Below are 26,265 nucleotides of genomic sequence, written 5' to 3' on the forward strand. Positions count from 1 at the left end.
AGAGTCAGTCAGATTAAGTAGTCTGTGACTACTTAATTATCCATTTGTAATGAAAAAAGCACTAAAGACACTAAGAGAGACTTCCCCAGAATACTGAGCAGCCTTGTAGCCAGGGACACTTTCCTGGGAGAAAGGAAATGCCATTAGACACTATTGTCTGAAGCAGGTAGAGGGTCATTTCCAAATGCTCTAGAATGATAGAATGGTTTGGGTTGGAAGGGACATTAAACGTCATCTACTTCCAACCTCCCTGCGATAGGGGAGAGAAATCCATTGGCATTGACACATTCCACTACAGTGGGCTGCTTAAAGCCCCAGTCAACCTGGTCTTGGAGGTAGTGCCTTCCACTAGTGCCATTTCTTTACAGATATAAAATGATAAAATGGCTTCATCCAGTAGGTGAGCTTTGAGAACCATACTGGCTGGGCTATCTAGAAAGGACAGGAAAAATGCTTAGTTGGAGAATGTGCAGATGATGGCTTCATTTTATATGCAATGAGACATGCTCCATGGAAGGAAGTTTGATGTCAGAGGGGCTTCAGGCACACATCTATTGCAAGTGTAGATGACGAAGCAGTGTTGTTTTGGAGTCCTTCTGTAGAATAATAACTTATATTTGAAAATCATTCCAAAACACTCATTCTAAACTAGAATATCTGCATTTCAATCAGCATTTGAAGCACCTTTTTGAGAATAGAGTGTATTTTTTTCTTTTTAAAGGAGACATCAGTAAACTATTAATATTTATCAGTACTTTGACAGATGTTGAAAATTTTAAAATAGAAGAGCTTTATTTCTCAGAGCCATGTGCTGTTTAATGTTAAAGCTTAAATGAAAACTATATTATTCTGTATGCATTTGAATACAGAATACACAAATCTATCAACTAGGGAATATATAAATCTATTAATTAGTTATACCTTATGTCAGAAATGTGGTAACATAGGACTCAGACTGTGCATAAGGTTGTGATAATAAAACACTATTATTATTGACTTGGGATCAGTCCTCGCTGCCAAAATATGGTTACATCATCAAGATTTTTCTGGAGGAGTACTAATTCTGCCTAATTCTAGTATTTACATATACCATTAATTTATCAAAAAGTGTAATATTTGTGATGTCTCACACATTAGCCCCGTATCCTCTGGGCTTCTACAACATTTCTTTTAAAAATTGTATATATGTTTTATGTTATATATTTATTTCACCTGCAGTGAATCTATGTTAGTTTTGTTACCTGTTATTTGGTTACAGGGATGTCTCCCTCTGAATGGTATAAAGCTACTATTTTTATGCCTGATGTATCATATGATGTTGACATCTAACCTGCAACATGGACCACTGTTCCCTCGTGGGACCTTCTGTGTTTCTGGAAATAAACTGCATTGTTGACAGTATCTTTTAACCTTATGCATATATTATGCATACAGTCTGCCTACATTGGACATGGTTATAGATAGTCTTACATAATTTGATTTCTAAAACTTTCTGCTTAAACTTGGGTTTGGAAAGTCAAGATTAAGAGATGCTAGGTCACACTCTGAAGTAATGGGATGAGTGATGCACTGTTTCTACCTTAATGCCTTCTGATTCCAACTTAATTTACTGTTACATCTTTCAGATGTGAACAACCTGAGAGTTCTGTCTTATTCTATGGATGAATAAAAGCCATTTTACTTATAGCCTTAACACAGTATTCATTTGGGTTCAGCTATGTAGTAATATTTTTCTGACCTTTACACAGATTTTAGAATGTGGAAGGAAAAGGAAAATCAGGAAGAAATAACTCACAGGCTGTCCAGGCTCATCTCCTCCCAGGATCCTGAAGCCAAATCCAGACTCCATTCTCCGAAGGTGAACATCCAACTCCTTGTAATCGGGACCTGGTTTAAAGGGAAATCCCACTGAGCAAAGCATATTGGCTTTGTCTTGAGAATCTGCACCATCTTCCCTCCCACCTTGTGTTCATTGCACATGACTAATGGCATCCTGGTTAGAGCTGGTGGAAACAAATGGGCCACAGACAAGGAAGAGAATTGAAAATGCAGGTTATCTCTTGGAGGATGATTATGTTCAGTAGAATACACTAAACCAAACTAGAATACATTCATAGAAGAACAGTACTGGAAAAGTCTGTCCAAAATAGAGGCTATAAAGGTGTCTTCTTCCTAAAACTGACTGCATAATGGACTGCTGTTCATCCACCTCTGGTATTTAATTTGTGTTTTCCTTGCAGTTCATTAAACCCTAAAAAGAATAAACTGAAATGGGAGATAGAGATACATCAGTCCAAGTTGCAAAAGATGAAAATCATTACAGGTCATTTAAGTTTCAAACACAGATATAGAGCAGTATGTCTTTTTATGTAATGTAGCTTTTAAGTATTCACTTTCAGGTAATACTCTCAATAAAGAGTTTTGACGAAAGCTCTCATTATAAGCCTCTAAGTCTTAGGGTTTAAAGTGAAGGCTAGCATCATTAACTTGAACTCCTTAAAGCTACCCAATTAAAGTCTCAACAGCTTTCTGAATCCTTAAGATTGTGCTTCCATATGCCCATGTAACCTGGCTGTAAAAATCTATTCTGTCCTGGAAAATATCAATTCAGGAACAAAGTGTCTTTTAAAAGACATTTTCTTATAAAAGTGTCTTTAGCTTCACTTGAAAGAACCTATTGTTCTGGGTCAAAAATAATAATAATTGAATAAAATTTCAAATATTACAAAGTGAAACTGTAAGCATTTAAGGGACTAAGAACTTGTTTATTGTGACTATTGCTTTGTCTGCATGCTCAGAGATGCTTTAGGCTCATCACTTAAAGCAGGACAGTGATTAACAGGAATGGTCATTCCTAGGAGTCGCACTCTGGTCTACGTATTATGACAGCTTTGGTCAGCTTGTTGCCAACCCCCAGAGACAAAAAGCGATGAGTAGGTTTATTTCAGCAAACTGCTCATAGTGTGACCAGTTGTGCCTTGTTTCCTCAGGACATGAGGGACTACAGATGGCTGAAACACGGTACTTCAGCATCTCTCATAGATATCCCCTCAGAGCCATCAGTGAACACCTCATAAACTGTGGAATTGAGCAGATCCCAGGTTTAGTCTGGGATTAAAGCTGAATCTATTTCAGTCAAGTCTTGCAAAGACAAATACAGAACTACATGCACTGGTCCTATACTATGACTGTGCAATTAAAAATCCTCTATAGATAGCAGCATAGTGCATTATTTCAACAATCTATATTGGTAAGAGATTGAACCACAAATATTTCAATTGGTAAAGTAAAAGTATTACCTTTCCCTACCAACTTACTTGTCATATATTGAGAACCCAAAGAGAACTGAACAGCTCATTATACTGACTTTTTCAATTTATTTGATAAGTGTCTCAACAGTATATAAAAGAACAAATAAAGTTTTTGCATGTACAGCATGTTAACTTAATGCAAATTGTTTACAAGTTGTAAGAGGCAAAGGAATTTTCAGATTAAAGAAATACTTTATCTCTACCTGATTTGCTGTGCCTACAAGGATGAGGCTTATCACTAGCGAGAGAGCTTTGTAGATAAACTAATGTTGGCACCAGACTCCAAAATAAGAGGTACTATTTCTTTTAAAAGACACTGTTTCTCTTCCCATTTAGAATTAAATAGGTAAGCCAGGTTGGCCAGGAAAAGGTTTAGGTTAAAAAATACTGTATATGGGCATACTTTTTTATGACCTCTAACACAGCTCAGAAGCCTTTGGATTAACTGACTGTGCCACCACGCTTGCTCAGAAGAACCTTCCTTAGAAGTCCATGGAAACCATTCTCTGCCAACTCTTACCAGGCCACTGAAAACTGCTTTTGAAAAATAATGTTCTTTTCTGTCCCGCTAAGGAACAAAACATGGGACTGGAAAGGATCCCTGGGTCATCTAGTCCAGCTTCCTGTTATTGCAAACCTCTGCAAGCAAACAGCACACAGACCTTACTAGTAAAGACACAGGCAAAGAAGGCACTGGTACCTGAGCTTCTTTGTGGTCTTTGTTCCTAGGTCACATGCTTCATTCAGAGTTTTCACTGATGGATTGCATCCCATAAATTTACTTACTTTTTGCAGTAATATCACAGTATCTCCAGTGACTGACTAGTACACAAGACTGCTTCCTCTGCTGGTGGTGTTGGTTATTTCAGCTTTCATGCTTGATATGGTATGACTCTACTGGCTGCACTGACCACCTCTGCATTGGGCTGGAGACAGCTACACCATAGATTCCTCAGGTTACCTCTCTGAAGGTGGACCGGGTTTATACCCTTGTTTTTTTTGCTTAATTCATTAATGAAAATAAGACAGAAGATTTAATGCAAGGCTCTCCAATAATATTAGCCTTTCAGTTCAGAAACTGTTCTTTTAGTAGAAATGTTTACCTGCTTTCTAGCCATTGCTCTTTACATTTCGTGATAAGCACTGTCTTCTCCAGGCTAATGTAAAAGTGTTTCAATTATATCTGGCATTTTGTAAAATTTCTAGTTGAAGTATAAATGGATTAAGCTTGTCTGGTGTAAAAAATCAGTTATCAGATTAATCTGAGCAACCAACTTCTGCTAAACTCCTTTCCCATGGTTCTCAGTTTATCTCCATATCGGTAGTTCATCTTTGATAGAAAATATGTTCTAAAGCCCTGCTGCTACTGAGATCCCTTTTTTCCTGATTCTGAAAGACAGGTAAGCTGTTCACTAATATGTACTTTTCCTACAGGAGCTCATGCTTGGTAGATTTACTGGATGCCCCTACTGTTACGTGGCAGCAGTTCGTTATTCTTGAATATACACTGATCAAGTGTTCTTACCCACGTAAACGATTACATTTCATCTGATATTCCTCCAGTGCTTACTTCTCTAGGACTCTGGTACTTTTTTTTTTCCTCACAAAGGGTTTTTTTGCTGGAGCAGATTTTCAACTGATCATACAGAGAAAATTACCTCTACTTACAGAAAAATTATGCTTCTGTGCCTTGCAGTGTACTGCAAACTGTTGGTTAATATAAATTCATAATGGAAAATGTGTCTTTTTGTTTTCTCTTGCTAACTTAGATTAGCACCTTGTGGTTCATGCCAAGTAAGAAGAAATGAATAAGCTGCAGACACGGGAGTCAAGCCAATACTGAACTAACATAGCTTATCCTTCCTGTCTACTTAATACATGTTAACGTCCTGTCTGCTACCAGTTTCATCAAAAGGAGAGTTTCACCTTAAGTCAACATTTTTGATCATATAAAAGGGGTATCCTGTGCCAGAATGACAATGTTCCCTGTTCCTGCTTGCCTCCGTAAACATTTATGTTAGAACAAGAACTTTAGCTTTGCCTGCTAGTAACTTCATTCTCTTTTTTTATAGTTATAGAATTTAGTTTCTTCCTTTTTGTGTAAATGAAAACTTTCTTAACTGATCATTTGGCCTAGAAGACAAAAAACCACACCAATTCACTTTGCTAGGTTATGAAATCACCTGGCTCCCCCATGACTTCTAGAATGGTATTGGGCAAACTGTGATCTGACCATTGCTGCACAGTGGGGCTGGTAAAGAGCATGGGGAAATTCTGGTTCCTGGATGACAGGGAATTTACTTTAAATGTAATGGTACCAGAATAGATTGTTACTGAACAATAATGAGATCTCACAAGTGAAGATGCGATTATCTACTCTGAGCTAGCTTTCTGTACTGTATTCACCCGAATAGGTAGGTGAATTAGACACTGATTAACGTATATGCAATTGTTCCTTAAGTGTTGAGAAAATATATCCCTGAAGACAATGAATTGATTTCCTCTGTGAGTCAAGATGAACAAGTGCTATGTGATTTTACAGTGTTAAATCTGATATTTGGGATGATGCTGTAAATGTTGATATAGAATTTTTTTATTAAATCTCTTCTATATTGCAATTAAAGCAAAGATGAAGAGCTTTGCTGTGATAATTTTACAATCTTTCTAGGCGTACTCAACTAATCTGCTAAAAAGAAAAACTAATTAGGACTCCCTTGATGAAGATGGTGAAGATTTTTGTTTCATATAAATAATTAGAAATTGTGAATTGTGATTGACACAACACTACAATAACTTCATCTGAGTTTCGGATGCTCTTGAAAGATGTGAAAAGCTTGCAAACAGTAATGGGTCTGCTGGTCTACAATGAGAGTAGCTTTTTAAAAAACCATACATATTTCCTCCTGATATTTATAGAGAGGAAAGCTGGCAAACAAAGGTTTCAGTATGAAAATCATCAAAGAAAAAAAAAGAAAAAAGAATTGGTGTGTTAACACAGTTACTCAATGTATAAACCCTGCTCGGGTATGTAAAACCAGAACAATATCATATTTAATTTAGGATCTCTGTCCAAACTGTGCAGGACTTGAAAAGACTTTAATGAGATTGTCAAGATAGCCTTTTTTTGGTATGGGATGCCTGTTTTAACTGTTCATTTAACATAATCACACTGAGAAATCAAATGTTGTTGGTTTTTTAAGAAGTCCATTGCCATTTTACAAGACCAGTGTTGATTCAAACACCCCAAAAATCTCCCAACTTTGACAGTTTTTGCTTTTACATTTTTACAGCCCAAGACATATTTATGGAATAGAATTAAATTCAGTTTTACAAAAAGTATTGTTTAAGTTTAGATTTGGGCATGAATTATAGAGATACATTTTTATGCTAAAGATTGAACACTAATGTATGAAAGTACACATAAAACACACTAAAACATACACAAAAGTTGACTGAGGAAAAAGAAATGTTTTTCCTTTTTCAAAATGCAAATCTATTATAAAAAGATTTAGAGTAAGCATTCTATAACCCCACAAGAATCTTACAAAATAAAATGGTAACTGGGCAGTCATGACTGGCCATTATTTGGAGAAATGATAAAGAAAGAAGAATAACTAAAACATAAAATGAAGGACAACTAATTTACGGAACAACAAAGGCTGAAGAATACTTGCCAGAGGAATCCGCTCGAAAACCAGTCCTGGGCAGCACTTGTTCTGAATAGGAAAATGGGGAATTAAAGATGAAATACATTTCTCAAGTTATTTAAAGATGCAGCATCAATTTCTCTGCTGTGTTTTGAATTACTAAAGTGCAATTTCTATTTTTCTTGCATTTTTTTTCTTCTCCCCTCCTTTGTCACTTTTTAGGTGGTACATATAATATTCCTGCTAAATGATGACCTACCTATCTATTTCTACGCAAAGTCAAACAGATGGTAAGATGGCAATGTTTCTTTAACATAATGTAGGTTCTGATGAAGGTAAAATTGTTAGTGTGTAGTGTGTTTTAAACTGTGAAAATTAGTGACAATATTTGTCCTTATTCAAGTACAGCAATAAAAGGGAAAGTTTAATGGCTGTGTTTAGATGACTTGACCACTGCCCTTATACAACACAATTGCAAAATGTCTTTTGTCATCAAGAAGAGCAAGTTTGCTAGAGGGATGTACGTTGCCAATAACAACAGATTGTATGTGAAGGTAAATGCAGGCAAAACCCTTTACCACACTTTTCATGCAGGTGGTTTCAAAGTATTTGTATTTCACTAGGCAAAATGCAGCAAATAACTGTTTTGTTTTCAGATAACACTACTTTGCCCACATTAGAGGAATTGGGAATGAGTCCCTAGCTGAATTCAGTCATGCTTCCTTTGCTGAATTTGCAACATTCTGAACAAGAATTTCTTTTTTATTATCTTGGCAGCATCCAGAGTGAATTGCAAAACATTCCAAACCAGAGGTGGCCATCCATTGGCCTACCCACAACAAAAGGGCAAATAAAGCACTAATGCATTCATGTGACTCTAAACCGGAATATCATACCATGGATATTTCATGGTATAAACAGGCTAAGGTCTTTCAAACAGCATTTGTAGAACAGTGACGTGTAAATATTATCTTTCTGAGACAGAAGGAAGACAGGTGTGGATTTAATATTCTAAGTAGGTAGTTCCAGGAAGAAAGAAGACAGAGAATGCATTGTAGGCCAGCAATTTTGGCTAAGTCTTCTGGAAATATGTGAATGTATGTGGTAAGATACTTCTATGGAAGCTCCATAACACTTTGAAAGAATTTGGACTAAAACTACCTGCCTTCTGGTGGACGGCTTCCTAAAGGCAGCATGGGCTGTAATGGCAGCAGCTGAGTAATTCACAGTTCACTTGAGACAATACTGAACTAGTTGCTCTAGAGCAAAACATTTTCCCAGAAATGGAAATGAAAGCCACTGAAAGTCTTACAACTCTTTTGGTAAGAATATTTATATAGCAGCCATGACCTGTCCAAATTCAGGTTCACTGGATGGGAACTTCCTCTTGGATTTGGTGTTCCTGTTCTATTTGTGTTCCCCCTCTGAGTTGAGTTGTGTCATGTGGGCTATGTTGTTTTAGTTTATAGGTGGCTACCCATCTTTAATTTGATGGTTAAAGGAGGTAATTCCTTCACATGCTTCAGATTTTGTACAGCGATTTGGGATCCTTCAGGTGAGAGGTGCTATCTAAATGTAAAATATTCCACCAGAATAACTCCTGAAAAAAATAAAAAAACCCAAACCCTTTGAAACTGATGCTGCTCCACTGCAAACTTGGAGAAATGATTTTTTTTACTCACAGCCTTTCAAGATTTTAATGGAATTCTTAAAAGAGACAGAATGATTTTAATGTACAGAAAGCAATTTTATCTTGGTAGTCTCCATAAGCTTTTAGCTTTGAAAGGACATAAGCTTTTTCTCTTGGTCACTCAGCTAGAATTGCTCTTTGGAGCTGCTGTGAGATTGGTGCATTCTGTGTTTCCATTTCTGCTTGCAGTCTTCCTAATATCTCCCAGAACTGGCCTCAAATAGCAAAGTGAAAGAAACACCATCATGCTCAAACTGTGACAAATTAGGGAACGACTTGCTCTGTCAAGACATACAGCCTTATATTTTAAATAAGTTAGCAGTGACTTTTTTTGTGAACTATTGTCTGTGATCAAGCAAAAGTGCCTGTCAATGAGGTAGTTTCCTTCAAAGCTAATCTGATGAAGTCTGATACGGCTTTTGTTCCTCTGCCTTGCAGAGCTTCATGTAGAGTTTCATGAAGAGAGTTAATTATCATCTTGTAATCAAGCATTCAGCATCTAGCATGTGTTCTCATTGCAGTGTAGGACTTCACACACACAAAACTTGGAACTGTGCTATGCTGAAGACATTGAATCAAACCTGTGCAGTACAGGATAACTGTGATTATGTCACTGACATAATTATTTTACTTTGAAAAACAGAATATAAACTCTAGAGAGCTGTGCTCACATGACAAGCCAAGCTGTTGGCAACTAGCAGAGAACTTCAAAAGAGGAAAGAACTGTGTAGAACATTTAGCATATAAGAAGGGACTGAATTAGCAAGGTCTCCACATTTCAAATGCAGAAATAAATATTTTTTTTGCAAAACTCATATAGTTCTGTGTTCAAAGATTCTACAGAAAAGCAAGTTCCAAGTGAAGAGGAAGGACTGCTGGTCCTGCTCCTCAGCTATCCTCGTGTCTTCTATCTGCTAAGAACAAACTGATTGAACTGGTAATTTTAACAGAATACTGAGAGACTCCAGCAATCTGTCAATTAGTATTTATAGGAAACTAACTTTTACAGAAGGCAATTTGAAACCTTCCATTTATTTGTTACTAAATTAATTTTGACATTTTCTAAACTTTTAATAGAAATTTTTCTAATATGTTAACCATCCTGCCTCCACCTCACAGGAAATGAGGCAGCAGAAGGAAATTTTGGAGAGGTCAGGAAAAAGAGATGAGACTGCCCAACACTGCCATCATGAACAGGCGTTCAAAGTGCAGAAAGTTTTAAAATGATGACATAAGATTTCTGTATTCTCCATATGAAGCCCTTCTGGTTGAACTTCTGCAGCTGCATTGCCATGAGTAGTTGTAGCCTTTCATGTGAAATAGCAATGAAATAACCATAAAGTAAGCTTGAATGAATAATAAAATACTCAGTAATTTTGCTGATTTCATTTTTTTTTTTTAGTTCAGCTAACCTGTCCTAGAAACAAGAATTGGGAAAGTAAAACTAAGAATTATTCTTCTTAATTGCTACTTGTGTATAACTGTAACCAAAATAAATTTCCACCATAGGGACGACTGTGTGCTCTGGAGAACGAGGATGCAGCTGTGCATTTTGAAGAATCTTGCTATACATCAAGATTTGGGGGCAGGAAGCAGATGATCTTTAAGTCCCTTCCAACCCAAATAATTCTGATAACCATTCTATGATGAAAGCAAAGCCAAGATTAATTTTGCTATTAGAAGATAGCATAGTAAAAAGCTTGTACGTCTGCACGTTTAGTGTAAAATAAATTACACTCATAGTTTGAAAACTGCATAATATTTGTGAAAAGAGATAAGCAATAGACAACATCTGGGACACAATTCTGATTTAAATGAAATCAATGGTGAAAATAGCAGGTTTCTTTGCTGTCAAGATAGAGCCATAGGAACACAATTCACCCACAACATGACATAAGGATATTCTTATTTGCACCAGTGGAGCCACTGGTATTCTCTGGAGGGAAAATTATGAAAGACAGGGATGATAATATTTATTTTCCATACTGTTATTTTCTAGATCAGACTTGGTTGAATGCTAAACACACGGAACAAAACTAGCACTAGGGCACATTTATATTTCAGCATCTCAGTACTAGCCATGCTTTTTAGGTAAACAGGAGTTTCAAAAATGAGAAGAATAAATGTGACCATGCTGCAATGCCCTTACCAGCGCTGTGCAAGCAGCAGTTTGACACAGCACACAGGCAATGCAGAACCCATTTGTCTCATGCACCCGTGGCCAACTCCCGAATGCCTGCAAGTCAGTTTTCTTAAATTATTACTTTGACTTCTTAAGTACACACTGCCACTTTGCAGATCAAAATCTATTTGTATACCTTTTAGTAAAGTGTAAATTGTTCAAGAGAAAGGAATACTACATCTTTAATACTGTCATTAGCTGTAAAACTGACACTTCATATTAGCAGGGGTCACTTGGGACCTACTTTGCAATCCAGCAATCAAATCATTTTACATCCATGATTCTGTGATGATGATAAACTCATAATTCCATTTGAAAATGCTTTGGGTTTCACTGTCAGTTCTTGTAAGCAACAAATCCATTTTGTCATGGTGAGTAACTCTTTCTTCAGTGACAAACAATACAAAACTATTTGACATTGGACTGATAAATTTCCTCTCCTTTCATTATGTATGATTTCTTATTAAAAACAAAGGATTACATTCATTTAGTAATATAAGTTCTTAGACTTTTTCTATGCTTGGGGTAGCAATAGATGCAAAGAAAATGCCAACATGGGCTGTTTGACAATTGCTTTGAGAAATTACCTTCTTATAACTCAGTTGCTCATACTCTAGATCAAGGAGTAGTTTGATGATAATACGTCTTAATTAGCAATTTCCAATACTTTTATTTACTAAGTGAAGGCAGGCATGACTTACTGACATAAAGGGCACTAAGTGGTGAATAGAAATATTGAAAGATATTGTAAACTGAGCTCAAGGAAGATTTGAACCTAGAACCTGATTTTCTAACTTGTAGTCTCAAACCCTTTACCCATACAAAAATCCCCTTTATATGATACTTCAGAATACTATGTATCTCATGTCATGATAGTTCAATGTATATATACATCTGCATACATATGTATACATATATTTTTTTAAAGCACCATAAACAAAATGTGACTTTTTTTAGACTAGAAATGAGCAAAAATGGGAAAAATTGTTAAGAGGCAATTTTTTTTTTGGTCAGGAAAATACTGTCTGAAAAAAATTGTAGTAAAAATTATGGGAAAATTTTCCTTCAGTTTTTAAGAATGTAACTGTGTAGCTCCTCAGCCAACAAGCACTGGCAGGAAAATTCTGTAGACTATGCCATAGAACCCTTCAGGTGATAATGCATTCAGTTCTAGACACCTAATGTTTTTTTTTATCTTCCATGATTATCAAATTTAGGAAACCTTGATTGCCTTTAGTATTTTTCTGCCAGATTGATATTTTCAAAGTTACACATTATGAGTCAGTATAATGCTGTCTGACAAACCTTTCCTACCTTAACACATACCTGTGCTGAATACCTGCAGTGACACTCCAGAGGAAAGGTAGCCTGTGAATATGAACTGGACTGCTTGTCTGTAACCCTTAGAGAAGGGTACTTATAAATCTGCATAAGAAAGCACCTTATGTTATGGAGGCTAATGATGATAATACATTTGCTATTTACATATTTCACAGCTGTTGGTGAACTTTACTTTTTGGTCCTTTTCCAGTTTGTCTAAATCTCTGGCAGCAAACAAAATTGCAGTGCATAAAACAGCTGATAGTTTTGAAAGGGACTTGGGAAATTCACAATACTGTGGTCAGAGGAGAAAATAACATGGGAGATTTTGAAGAAAGTAACCTTTGTGCTTCCAGTTAAAGGTGAAACTGTAATTGCTCAGATTTCACTTTTAATGAGAGCTTATCACCAGCTTCTCATTCTTCCTACTGGCATTTCTGTGTCACATAACCAGTCTTGGCTACCACACTAAATGAAGGACAAATGTAACCTAATCACTGTAAAAAAATGCTTTATTTTACTGATTTCCTTAGAGGAATATAAATCCAAATTTCTTTTATATATTTTATAACTAGAGAAATATTATGGCATTATGATTCCCAACAGCTTTGTGTCTCCTGTCTGACTAATATCTGCCTACAGGGGCCTCTGAACAAAGTTTCTTATAAACTGTGAATTTACAATAAACAGAGTTCAATATAAAATATAAGAAAGGATAAGGAGAATTTATAAAGGCAAAAATGTAAAATTCAATAGAATGAGTTCTCCCAAAGATAACTATGGAGCTCCAGTCACAGCTGTAACAACTGCTGCATATCAAGTCATAATTTTTTTTCATTAATAGGAAATTCCTGATTTGATATTCCATTTTCTAGCTTCTGTACCTAACTTCCATGGTTATCAGGAGAGTCACACTGTCACTTACAATCTCATAGTTTTCTTAAGGGGAAAGGAGTTAAAGGATTTGCCTAGAATTAATATTTGGATGGAAAAAAAGAAAAAGTATCAGTTATTTGAGCAGGTTTTCTCCTCTGTTTCTGAGTTTAGCAAAACAATGTCACAGCAGAAACTTAGGTAGGTTCTCTTCACTGTGAAAAAGAAATAAGAGAGGAGGGGGGAAGAGAGGAAAAAAAACTAAACAAGAAAACGAGAAAAAAAAAGCAGAAACAGAGAGACAGGACAGAAAGCAAGCAGAAAACAATTTCCCTTCTTTAGTTTTTAAGTAGTTGTTTTAGACGATGGGGTAATCTTCCTCAGTCCTTGGAAACACCTTGTGTTCCTTTTTTGGCTACTTAGAGCTTTGAGCACAGTTCATGGGTGACTGCAGAGGCAGGTGACAGCTAAGAGGTAGGAGCTGACAGGTAACAGCTAACTCATGACAAACAATTTTTCCAGGTGCTATGACTTACAAAATTGAGTTGCACTCTGGATTTGTACTAATGCATCATTTGATTGTCTCTATAAAACTGTTTCCCCTGTAGAAGCAGTAGTCCTTTGTAATTCGTATGTAATCATTAAAAATTGAAATCTCGCTATCACACAGGGTCTTGCAGGTTCTTCATGTTCCTTAGGTGGAAAAACATTTCCTCTAGAATGAAAATCATCCTTTTTCATTGAGACTTTCTGCTTGAAGGCTCTTTCTTGCTATCATTAGGTAGGGATGAGCTAGAGCAAAATCCTGTAAATCAGACTTCTCAAGTCTAGTTCTTGCTCTGCTTTGAGTCACGTCACTTGTGCTCCCCACAGAACTACACTGTGATGCATAACTTGCTTAACATCCTGATCGGGGAGCAGGAGGCTTTGATGAGGTCCTGGTGAGGCTTTGATGAGGTCCTGGCGAGTGCTGACTGCAGGGAGACCCTCTAATAAAAGGATCTGTAGAAATTCAGAGCCATAGCAGTACAAAAATGGACTGTTTAGTTACAGAGATTCACTGTAAGAGAAACAAAAATCTAGCACTCTCTTTCTTTCTGAATTTTCCAGGTCATGATTGTTCGCTTCTTTGCCCTATTTTTAGAAGATGAAGATGAAAAGAAGGTCCTGCCAGGAGATAAGATAAACTTGCTTTGAGATAAGAAGTACTTAAAAAATGAAGTAGCTGAACTTTTGCTGTGCACATTTAGGGTATGCTCTTACCAAAGATAACCAACCTGACAGTGCCATATGGTAGAAAACTTTACTGTCTTGAAACTGTCTCTCCTATATACTCAAATTAGATGACAATTACTTGACTCAGTAATGGATTTCCTCCCTGTTGTTTCTTTCTTCAGGAAACAGTAGCACTATGTAGAGAATAAAAGCAATCAAAGGCTTGAAAAATTGAATTTGCTAAGATGTGTGCTTATGGTATTCATGAAAGAAAAATGTCAGGGAGAATAGAGGTCCTTGGAGGCAGCTATTTATGACTAAAGGATATGAATGATCACAGACAAGATCTGGTTGGGAATCAAGGTTTTGAGAAAATGCTGAAGGGATAGAGGTGTAAGAAGAGAACAAATTTAAGTTTTCAGGATTAGCTAGAAGACGGGACTCTGCTGGAAGTCTGGGAGGAGTGATTACTGCAGTCTTGCTTTCCATCCCTCACTTTCTTATTTTAGGCCTAGCGGCTTCATGATTTTTAATTATTCTAGATAGCTGGATGAAAAAGGCTCACTTACAATTTCCAGTTACCTCTTGGAGAGATTTCAAATGCAATTATACCATTCAAACACAGGCTTTTGCATAACTCCAACCTACAAGTTGGAAGCTCTTCCTGTGGTGCAGTATATGCTCCTGAACACAGTAGATTATATCAGTAAAAGACTAGAGTTCATATTGGTCAAAGAAGTGCTCAGAAAACTCATAGAAGGGACCCATGAATAATAATGAATCACTTAATTATTTTATTGAGTACTGTAATATATCTTGTGGTGCAATATATAACCTTCTGGGGTGTAAGCCAATCTTTGTAGTTGACATCAGATCTATATTTCCATGGGTTTATGGAGGGCAAACATGGATCAAACCTATTTGTTTTCATTAATATTTAGGCAATTCTGTTAATATAGAACTCTTCATATTGGAGATTGAGATGAAGGAAGATGTTGTATAAATATGTATGTCATATATATATGGGGCATTGATGACTTTTTCTTAATTGTCTTACAAAGATGTTTGTTTCAATGGAGTTTCAATTCCAATGTGCTTCAAGTCTGCACTCTTGGCTTGATGACTAACAACAGAAGATGGTTCTGACTCTGTCAAATGATTTTTGCTAAAGTACTTCACCTCCAGAAGCTATCCATATGGGAAGTGACTGGTTGTAAAGGGTTTTCCTTTCCCTGAAGCAGTATATGAAGCCAAGTGTATTTTCAGCAGAGGTATGAAGCAGATAAAAACTATGGAATGGTTTATTTTCCCTTTATCATATACAAAATCCTTGCACTTTGGGGAACAGCATTTCAGCTCAGGCAAATCTTTTTATTTTTTATTTTTTACTCTAGCTCTTAATGCACAAGAAAAAGTGAAAGAGGAGAGATGTCTGAAAACTATTTCCAAACTTTGTTCAAAGCTAGTCCTACTTCTTTCAAACCTGTGTGGCCCATTCCACACAGCATACTTCAAAGAGTTCTAAAATTTTGAAAATTATAGCCTGTATTTGTACATTGTCTTGAGAATCCTGCCCATCAAGAATAACATCTGGAGCAGAGGAAGATACTGCATTAGTACATGATCTTTATTAATATACCAGCCAGCATGGGCTACGTGGTGTTCGTAAATACGCTGGAAAGTTTAGTTCCTATGTCTAATAGTTTATAATTGAAGATTAAATCCTTTTTATAGGGGTCTAAAGTATGTTCTCAAATCCATATTTAGGGAGAATAAGATATTTCGCATTCCTCAAAAAAGTCGGCAATTTATTTAAGTACTTAGATTTAAATTTGGGATCTTAATTTCAGGCACCTATTAAATAAATAAAAACCCACAAACACCTCCCTGCCAGAACAAAAAAAAAAAGTTTGGATTATGGAAAGTGAGTATTAGGGTGACAATCTCTACTGAAAAGTGTTCCCCTAACAGGACCACGGTGGCAGAAAGTGGTGGCATGGGCCACAGTGGCAAAGAACTGGGGAATATGAGATGCAACTTAGGCACTAGATTAGAGTTCACTTAGAATTGATGTAAAATGAACCGTGGTGTTCCTCCAGCATATCCATTCTGCTGGGGACTGGAAGTAGCTAAGCTAAAGAAGAGATGCTGATGCTGTAACTAATGCATAAGGGTCAAGGCAAGTAAGAATGGCATCAACCAGTGATTGGGACAATAATGTATTTCCTTTAGACTATCCCTTTGCATGCTGGAGAAATTTGTACATTCCAGACCTCTGGGCTCAACTAATATTAATGGGCTAGTCTGGATCAGCTGGAATATTTTATGTGTAATCTATAACATAATTTGATCTATAGGCTTAAGTACTTTATGAAATGATTTGAAAGGTGGTATGTGCAAGTAATGACTATGATGAAAAAGCTTTCAGTAAAATAATAAGCTTTTTTAAGAAATTATCTTAATAAGTAAGTACAAAAGCTCCAGACAATTTAGAACAATGTTTTTAGTTAAAATGTTCTTTAAGAAAGGAATAAATGCCCTTGCTGTGAAAAATATGTGATATATTCCTCAAAAACATGAGAAATTACATCAAGATGGAAATCTTGATGGCTCAGTACTGTTTTGTATAGGTCTTCAAATAGTACTTGATGGTAGGGGTTACTTTCAAACCACCAATGATAATGTGAAAACTTGACAAAGACATTATTATAAAAACAAATACACTTGAAATGTCTTTAAAAAACTTCACTTTGAAGGGAAAGTAAGTGAAACTGTTTTTTCCTTGATAAATTCACATCTTCCTATTGGTTAACTATGAAGAAAAATAGCACAGAAAAACATGGTGGCACATATACTGTTCTTCACTAAGGATTTAACAGTCAAAATGAGGAGAGCAAAAATATAAGAAAAATACACTATGAAAGTCAAACACCAGAATATAGGCCAGAGCTGGGAAAATATGTAAGTGTAGAGTTTTTGAATCACTTATAATGGCTTCTGTTTACTGGGTTCATAGCTTCTTTCTTTAAATTACAAAAGATAATTACAGAAAATTATGTCAACAGTGACACATTCATAGGCTTAAAATACTAAATGGTCAGCAGGATTTTCACTTACGCCTACTTTCATAAATAGCTCTTGATTTCTCATACAGCTCATATGGGTCAGGTTTTCTTGGATCAAAGGCCTCTGTTGAATCAGGAAATGAACTCCTGTGAAGAGCAGGTGGATAGGGAATATTCTGTGGCATAGCTGGAGCAGACACACTTGTTTGAGGGCTGCCTTGATTCTCCCATCGTTCCATCATCTGGAATAAAAACATATGGAGAATAAAGATGAAGGTTTGCAAAAACTGTGACTTCCACAATGAGACAAAGCCCTTAACAGAGAAGGGCCTGACTGGGTAGCAACTGAATCATCTTAATGCTGTATCTCCTGAGAATGCATGAAAATAGCTACCTGCCCAGGGGAAGTAGATTACTGCAACTGTGAGCAGAATTTACAGCTTCAACTGAAAATTAAAAAAAACCAACCCAAACCAAAACAAAAAGAAAATAAAAACCAAAGAGAAAACTATTACAGCAGGTACTTGAGCATCTAGTGTTCAGTGCTAAAATACAGAACACAGTGAGAAAAAGTGAGAATTAGTTTGATAGAGTCTTTTTCATTTCTTACTGTTTCTTACTGTTCCTTTCGTATATCAAAAACTAAATTGGCATCATCCAACCAAGTTTCTAAGCACAGGATAAAGCTTTCAACTCTTCCAGACCATTTACAGGAAAGAAGTACACAGCAGTGTATTGTCTGTGCATGAAAGACACCTCAATCCATGCTTTTTCTAAGACTGTCTTCAGCAGTCTCACAAGTACATCAAGCCTGAAGATATGAAAGGCTGTGCAAAAGAAGGCTTGAGGATCTGCATTTTTATTTTTGAAGAAGTTGTCTACTAATTAAAATGCATTAGCAAACTTATTTGAAGAGGGTAAGTTAAACAACACACAAATTTTTATCCCAGGAAATGAGTATTTGACTTCTCTTGAGGACAAGGATGGTAAAGCCTCCTGAACAGTGTGTTCTAACACATAATCCAACAATGTTAATTACACAAAAAATGCCTCTTTGAAACAAACTGAACTGTAACAAAATTCCACTGATGTCTATTGTTGTATCAGCAGAGCCTTATCAAAGATGATTGCAGGTTTATAGCAAGCTTGGTCTACAAATTCTGTGATTATCATCAGTCTTTAGCTCCTTGGTTTCAGAAGCTGTTTGGCTCAGCAGGTAGGCTTTGCTCTCTATTCTGATGATTAACTGCATCAGAATAATTCATGTGAGGACTACAGATGTTTAACATGCTGAGTAAGTGTAATGCCGCATATCCCAGATGAACTGACCTTCTTAGGTTCATACTTAAGAATGAACAGATTATGGATATTGGCCATTTTAAATTGCTGAGGACCTCATTCTTTTACAGAGCAGTGTTATAATTACAGATGTGCTTCTGTCAGAGTTTCAGCAGTAAGTAGGGCTGGTTCATTTGGAACAATGAAGAAAAGAAATATCCAGGTACCTCAGTCAATCACAGGATGACTCTCACACACTAGTAAGTCTTGGATGTGATATTTAAGTTGAGAAATGAAAGTATTAGTCTGTTAAGTACTAATTATGAAGATATGGAACACTGTATTCAATACTTGCTATGTTGTTCAAGGAAGACACATTTATTTTCAGCGAGGTACAAAAGATGCAACTAGGATTTGATATGAGGGCACTATAGGTATGTAGATCCTGTGCAATACAGTGACATATGGAAATACCTGAGTTGCCACTGAAATAGCTTAGGTACAGGAAAGTACCTTGGGTACCTTCAGGTACCCTTTATACCAAGATAAATTTATCCTCTATTTTGTGTAAATTAGCCTCTGTGGTAAGTTACATGAATGTCAGAGTACTACTTCTGATAGCCCTTAAGAAATTATGTCTGGTATGTATAAGCATATACTCAGTATATAATTGCATTATGGAAATGTAAATTCAAAGGTCTGCAGAAACAAAACTGATTATGACCCCGATGTCTAAACAGGAAAGGAGAACTGGGCTCAATTCAAGTTCCTTATGATCATGGAAATTACTGGAGAAATATGTTTGGGGTTTACCTTCAGTTAAGAACCAAAAACACCACAATACAAGTCACTGAAATCAAACTATCTATCTTACTGCTATGGAATAGAAAGACATGTGGAGCCCTATATAGAAGGGCCTATATAGAAGTGTATATAGAAGTGAAAGTTTCCTGATTTCTTGGACAGTGTTGGCAAAATAGATCATTTACCTCTTTCAAAATGTGAAACTGAATAAAATTAAAATATTTTAAAAAAGATTTTAAAATGAGAAAGGAAAATATAATTTTTGATGACCAAACTTTTCCCTGGAGAAAGGACAGGAGACTTCAGATTAGTTGGCAAAACCCTGCTGGGTCCCATATGCCTAAGTCTTGCTTGCTGGTTAGTTTTATATCTTCGAGTGTGAAGTTGAAAACTGAGCAAAACATTCTTAGTTGCAGGTAATACTGCTAACATAACTAGTTACACAAGCAGATAAACAAGGGGAATTATATCTCCCAAACCCATATCAGCTAGTTAAATAGTCACATAGTGTTCCGTGAGTTATCATAATGTCAGCTCACAGATGAAGACACTCTTGGAAAAGAGGCATAGCATTGAGTGCAGGGCATCAAATAAAGTTGGGGTAATGGTTTGGTGACATTGCTCACAGTCATTTTGTACTAATCATATTATATATGATATACATATATAATATATGGACTCTGTACATAGGAACCACAGGAAATATCTGTCAGCCCAGGTTACTCTGTCTTTGCTGTTACACAGCTACAGGTCTGTGCTGTGGTGCTGGGGAGAATTTCTAAACCTCCTGTGCTGGCCTTACTGCTTCAGACTGTCTGCAGATACTTAATGCTGCAGGGGCACTTGGTTTCAATCTTATCTTCATGTCTTGGACACTACAAATTCATGTCAGACTATTCCTCTAGATAAAAATGGTGACAGATAGAAAAATGTACATGACCTTAACTTGGTTAATCATTTGTAAAATCTCTTTCTGACAGTACCCTAAAATAGAGTAGCTGTGAAGAGTTAGCCTGCATTCATGTACAGTACCTTCATACAATGGTGTTATATTATTCTGTGATCCCTGGTTTCCTCAGACCATGCAGAAAAACTGCATCACTTAGGTTGTTTCTCTAGATTCTGATTATTGGCAAGTGCTACTCAAGCATGAACTACTATACTGTTTATATAACAAAACTGTGCAGACAAAAATCAATAATATGCTGATATTTATGTATTTGACGTGTACATAAAGAAGCTAAGTATGGACAATAGGAGGTCTTTGAAAGTGGATCTTTAACAAGTAAGCTCCAAGTTCTCTATTTTCTCACCTTTTACTGAAGATTAAAAGTTGAATGCCCCAGTCAGACAGGAACTGTGAACTGGTGAGAACAAGTTAGCCCTCAATAGTCTGATTTACTTTCACAAATGTCCTGCTACATAGATGAATAAAGCAACTTATGCAATACTTATTCCAATGTATTGCATACATCCCCTAGGCTTTTATATCAAAAGCACCACAACCTGAAGTAGTCTGATGGAGTTACATCAGCTGATTAATTAAGTGCTATTTGTATTTGACAGGCTACAAAAATTATTTTGGTATACATTAAGCATGCCATGATCCAATATGAGAGTATGTGAAGTTGTTCAGATTCAACATACTTCCCCTGCCTGCCCTTCAATAAGAAAGCTGTAAGTCCTACAAAAGACATTGCTATTGTTATTCCTATCGTTCTTAGAAGCCTTCAGGCACAGTCAGATCTCTATTCCCTCTACACACCTCTTATAAGTGTTAAGCACTCTTTAAGGTCTGTACAATCTCAATAAAAAAGCCAAATTAAAAAAACAAACAACAAAACCAAACAAAACCCCATAAAAATAAAACAAACCAGACAACCAAAAATAGCCTGTGATTTCTTTTTATACTGTGAATGTTGTCACAACCTCAAAAAATTATATAATGTGGTGTCAACAGAATTTATACAATCGTTACTTGCAGTCTTACATGAGGAAAAGTATTTATACCTCGTGTTTTAATGCCAAAATCATAGAAACACAGAAAAGTTGACTAGAAGGCACCTCAGTAAGTTATCTAGTCCAAGCTCTTGACTATTTGCACCTCTAGATCTACTGTGCAAGAAAGAATAGCAATAACTTAGAGGATGTTAAACTCAAGCCACTTGTAAACCATAAAAAGTGCAAGTTGTTAATTTAAAAGAATTTGCAAACTTCTGCTGCCTTCTCCTCCAGACCCCTTATTCTTAAGCCACTCCATTTCTGGTTCTTGACACCCTTCTTAACATTGAGGTGTTCCTTTCTCCAGACCGCTGCTGGCAGACTCCAAGGCAACAGACCTTCCGAGCTTACCAGTGAGGCCACCCCTGACTCTGTGTCACAGTGTCACTGCTGAGAAGCGTCTCATGAGCTGGTAACAGGAGGGTTAGATGAAAGTCTACAGAAATTTGCCTTGAATGACTGTCATCTTACGAACTGAATGCGTATAATTTTGAAAGGGAACTTACAGGCTTTGGAGTTTTCCATGGAGAAAAGAAACCTGAAATAAACAAAAAATAATGTTAGCAGCTTTTTCTGGTGCATAAAGAGTGGAGGCTAAGTGGTGCCTATGCTTCCATTCTCATTCAGGTCTGCAGATAATATTGATAGATATGAAAATTCTCTACACACAAGGGGTGAAAACACAAAACACAAGGGATAATTTCTAAGAAAAAATACATAGAAATATATATATATATACACACACATACATATATATATATATATATGCAAGTGGAGCTATTGAGATCATTGCCATACTTTACAAACAGCATGGGATTAGGTTGAAATTAAAAGAACTAAGCAAAAGGACTTCCAAATGTCTTGCTGGACATTGGATAAGACACCAAATGACCTGGTATTGATGTGTCAAATGCAGTCGCACCTTTAGGAAGAAGCATTCAGAACATCCCATCAACAAAACCTAATAATACAAGAGATTTTTTTAGAAGAAAAGCCTGGAGAAAAATAACTGTTTCATCAGTCTAGATAAAGTGGCCAAGTCTTGGGAGGATTACTTGTTTTAATACTGTCCTGGTTTTTTGTCATAGTTAGCAAATAGTCAGACCTGGCTACCTCTTTTACACAAGTAGTTATCTCCTTTTCCTTAGTTATTGACTGACTGATAACTTGCTTCGGTGACTTCCCTGAATTTTAACTATCGTAGCTTATAAATGTTTAAAACTCTGGATATGTCTTTTTCATAAAATGAGGTAATTTGAAACACATATTGTAAACACTGTTTTTATCTTATGCAGCATAACATTAAAAACCTTATAAGTATGAAATAAAAACAAGCATTTCAATGGATATTGGAACACACTTTTTAAAATACCAGCTTTCAGCATATCTTTCATTAAAAAACTCATTCTCAGTTTAATAGCAGGTTAAAAAAAACCTCAGTGGATCTTCCTAGGTAAGATTAAAAGCTAATGAGAAAGTTCATTTGTTTTGTCAGAAACAGAAATTGGGTTTAAACTGAGATATCTAATAGGAAGACTGCTCTTTCACTCAAAAAATGAATTCAGCTGGAAGAGTAGTACTGACTTTATTTTTCTAAGGTGAGTTTAGAAAGAAAATTAAAATCATGAGAGCGCTAGAGTAATATTTTGCTACAGACAAATCATAACAGGAATTTTATTTGTACACAGTATTTAAGGTTCCTAGAATTCTGTGGTAATGAGGTAATTTTTTCTGCCACGATACCTAATTCATTTCAACTGAAATATCTTGCAGTGTAAAAGCACTTGAGCCACTCGTAGTGAAACACTGGCTGTTCAGTAATCCTGATTTATAGGCTGCTAGTGCTTTTAAAACAGAAAAAAGTATATTGGAAAAAGTAATCCTGGGGAAGTTTATGTTTACTGACTCTAAATGCCTGGATAAAAACTGCTGTATTAACAAGTAGACAGATTACTTTCCATCTGGAAATTCAAGCTGAGGTAACAGGCATCCTTGATAGGCCTGGCTACATCACTTTCAGTATTAAAGATTCTGTAGCAGAAACTTATGTAACAACTTATTGGATGGCAGATGGCTACCTTTTTATTATCTGTTATATTTCTATACAGCTAATAAGAGTGAAATCTAAAAAGTACTTTTCCTTTCAGAGCTAAATATAAGACTTGAGGCTTGCCCAAATCAATTTACTACCCTGATTTGTTGTTCAGAAAATATTGCTAGATGCAACACTCTCTACCACTGGTACTGGTGCACTGCCCATAACTTCTTGTCAGAAAAAATTACTACCAGTTAAACTGAAAGGTCATTTTTTACCCATTTATTTACTATCTCCATCTAAAACCAGGCTATGCTGGAGTTATCAGAAAAAATTTACTATCAATTAAAAATACAATAAGTATTTATAAATCAAATAAAAATGACATATACATCAAGTGAAGATTTTTTTTTAAAATCCTCAATTAAAAAGAATTCAATTATTCCCCTAAACGAAGAGAATGTGGACTTATATGTAGCTTGGAGGTTATGGGCACAAACTGCAACATACAAATGACAACATCTACACTCAAAACAAATAAAAAGCAATATTTATTCACACAGCATGAAATTATGTTGAAAAAACTAACATATATAGGATGCCAGAGAAGTAAAAGATCCAAAGAAAGATTTAAAAAAAAAAATTGGAGATCCATATGTGTACAAAAGCATGTTACAGCAGCAAAAATCTCTAAAGGTAACAAACCTTGGAAAGAATATTAAAATCCATTCTTCAGATTTAAATTCAGCTGTTACACCTAGACCTCATGTAAGATGAGATAGTCTCTCACCTCTGTCAAAGACTAGGTGTTAGGTTAAACAGGTGAAGGCCTAGTTTCATACAGCAAACCATACGTTATATCTTTCATGTATTTCTTGGAGATTTTAATATTGCTTCACGTAAGATCTGCATTCTCAGCTGAAATAAACATCCTTTTTCCCAGTATAAACAAAACGGGCTTTTACAGAATATATGGCATTATCAGTTATTCAACATGAGACTGATTATGGATAATTGTTGTGTTTCAAACGTCCAGAATTATCACTGGTATTTAAGCACATGCAACCATTGCTACAAATTCATGAATTCAAGAGTATATAATGCATCTGTAGCACATTGTAAGTGTAACAGAAACTCCGCACGAAGAGGCATAAAAGCAAAATGCACTTTCCTGTGTAAACCGCACGCACCCTTCTAACTTTCACTTTTAAACAGTGCTCTGCATAAGTATGGGACCAAATCCTCTACATGAAGAAAGTTAAGGCTTAAAATTATTAAGAATGTCTCTTAATAATGTGTATTCAGTGCATACTCAACAGCGTTAGCCTTCTGCAGCCACTTCTACAGCTGGCAGTGAGAAGCAGTGGACTTTCACTTAGTTTGACCCCACTTCACAACACCTCATGTTCCCTTGACTTCCTGGTGCTCCTTACACACTGTATTTCCCACCAGAGACAGTGGGATTCCACATGAATGACAGCTGTCACCAGATTGGCATCAATTCATATACTGATACTGATTTATCAACAGGACTGAAATTTGTTCTCCAAAGTGCAGCTTTCAACTGTTGAGTACTAATACAGTACTAGTGCTGCTCAGCCTTCTAATCAACTCTCATCTAATTAGATACATATACTGGATAAGGTCTGACAACCTCATCCCACTTCCACATTTCAACTTCTCCCTCCCCAGCCTCCCAAACCCCTACCGTCCAACTTCCTATGCCTTCTACAGAAGAGTACAGAGTATCTATAGAGTATCTTTCAGATACTCTATCTGAAAATATTATATACATATAAACACTCCTCACCTCCATATCCACATACACTTTTAAAATCTGAAATAATAATAGTCAGCTTAGATCCACCTATAAATCCTTCATGCAGCCTGTTCTTACCATGAGCGGCTTTTGGGTCACCCATGTGCCTGATGGCTATCCCTTCTTGTAGCAGCTTCACTACATAAGCTCTAGCCCACTTTCTGAAGACTCCTGTATCTTCCTACTAGTTTTAAATAATTCTTTATTTAATTATTCTTTCCTTGTAAAGACAGTCAGTACAGGCCTGCATTAGTTTTGGAAAGGAGAGTGGGGTTACTGGCTTGCATTAAAGAGCAACCACCACCATTCAGCCACATGCTAGCAGAAAAACACTGTGGCAACATGTAAGCATGTGAGATAACATACATAACCTCATCTACTTCTGCAAAATTAGTGTTTCCCCAATATAATTACTTCTTATTCAGTGTTGGCCATTTAAACTGTAATAAGGTACAGCCAACACATATTGAAATTTTAATTGTTTAATTTTAAATAGATAAGCTGAGGTACAGTAGCAATCATGTTTTCTAAAAATCAGAATTACATTTCCTCATAAACTAGTACTAGAAAACTTATTTTTTACATTGCATTGTAATTTGTATTTACCACCTTCCAAAATGAGCTTCCCTGGAAATCAGAGCTGTGATGGTTTCTGTGTTGTGACTTTACTAAAAATCACTGAGAACCAAAAAAAGATTTTGGATTCAAATATATTAGAGTGAAAAAAACTTTTTTTCCCCAGATCAAGGCAAATTCCAGCTCCATTTTATTGTACTTCTCCTTTTTGATGAAGATATCCTGTAACAAAAGACAAATCACATCACACTCATTGTATCTATTCCTTCTTATATCCAAATTTAAGTATGCTTTTGTTGTAAAATATGTTTACAGATATCATGTGCCTTACACTTTATCCAGGATTTGTTGTTGAAAAGTTCAGTTTTCTAAAAGTAACGCATCAAACAGGACTTAGAGTATTTGCAAGAGAGTCTTGATTTGTTTCCCCCTTTTTTTTTCCCAGTAAA

General features: G+C 36.1%; 1 protein-coding gene across 1 annotated transcript in view; it reads right to left on the reverse strand.

The window, feature by feature from the left end:
* Positions 1 to 26,265, reverse strand: part of LOC108506145 (membrane-associated guanylate kinase, WW and PDZ domain-containing protein 2) — a 701,232-nt gene that overhangs the window by 42,834 nt on the left and 632,133 nt on the right. Inside the window, exons 11-14 of the mRNA XM_017832824.1 lie at positions 21,893 to 21,924; positions 17,356 to 17,545; positions 6,986 to 7,027; positions 1,796 to 1,887 (exon numbers count right to left, since the gene is read on the reverse strand). Of these exons, the coding sequence (XP_017688313.1) occupies positions 1,796 to 1,887; positions 6,986 to 7,027; positions 17,356 to 17,545; positions 21,893 to 21,924 (356 nt within the window). The remainder of the gene's footprint in view (positions 1 to 1,795; positions 1,888 to 6,985; positions 7,028 to 17,355; positions 17,546 to 21,892; positions 21,925 to 26,265) is intronic.

The sequence above is a fragment of the Lepidothrix coronata genome, unplaced genomic scaffold (genome assembly GCF_001604755.1).
Source record: "Lepidothrix coronata isolate B3197 unplaced genomic scaffold, Lepidothrix_coronata-1.0 Scaffold207, whole genome shotgun sequence".
In the NCBI taxonomy this organism is placed as follows: Eukaryota; Metazoa; Chordata; class Aves; order Passeriformes; family Pipridae; genus Lepidothrix; species Lepidothrix coronata.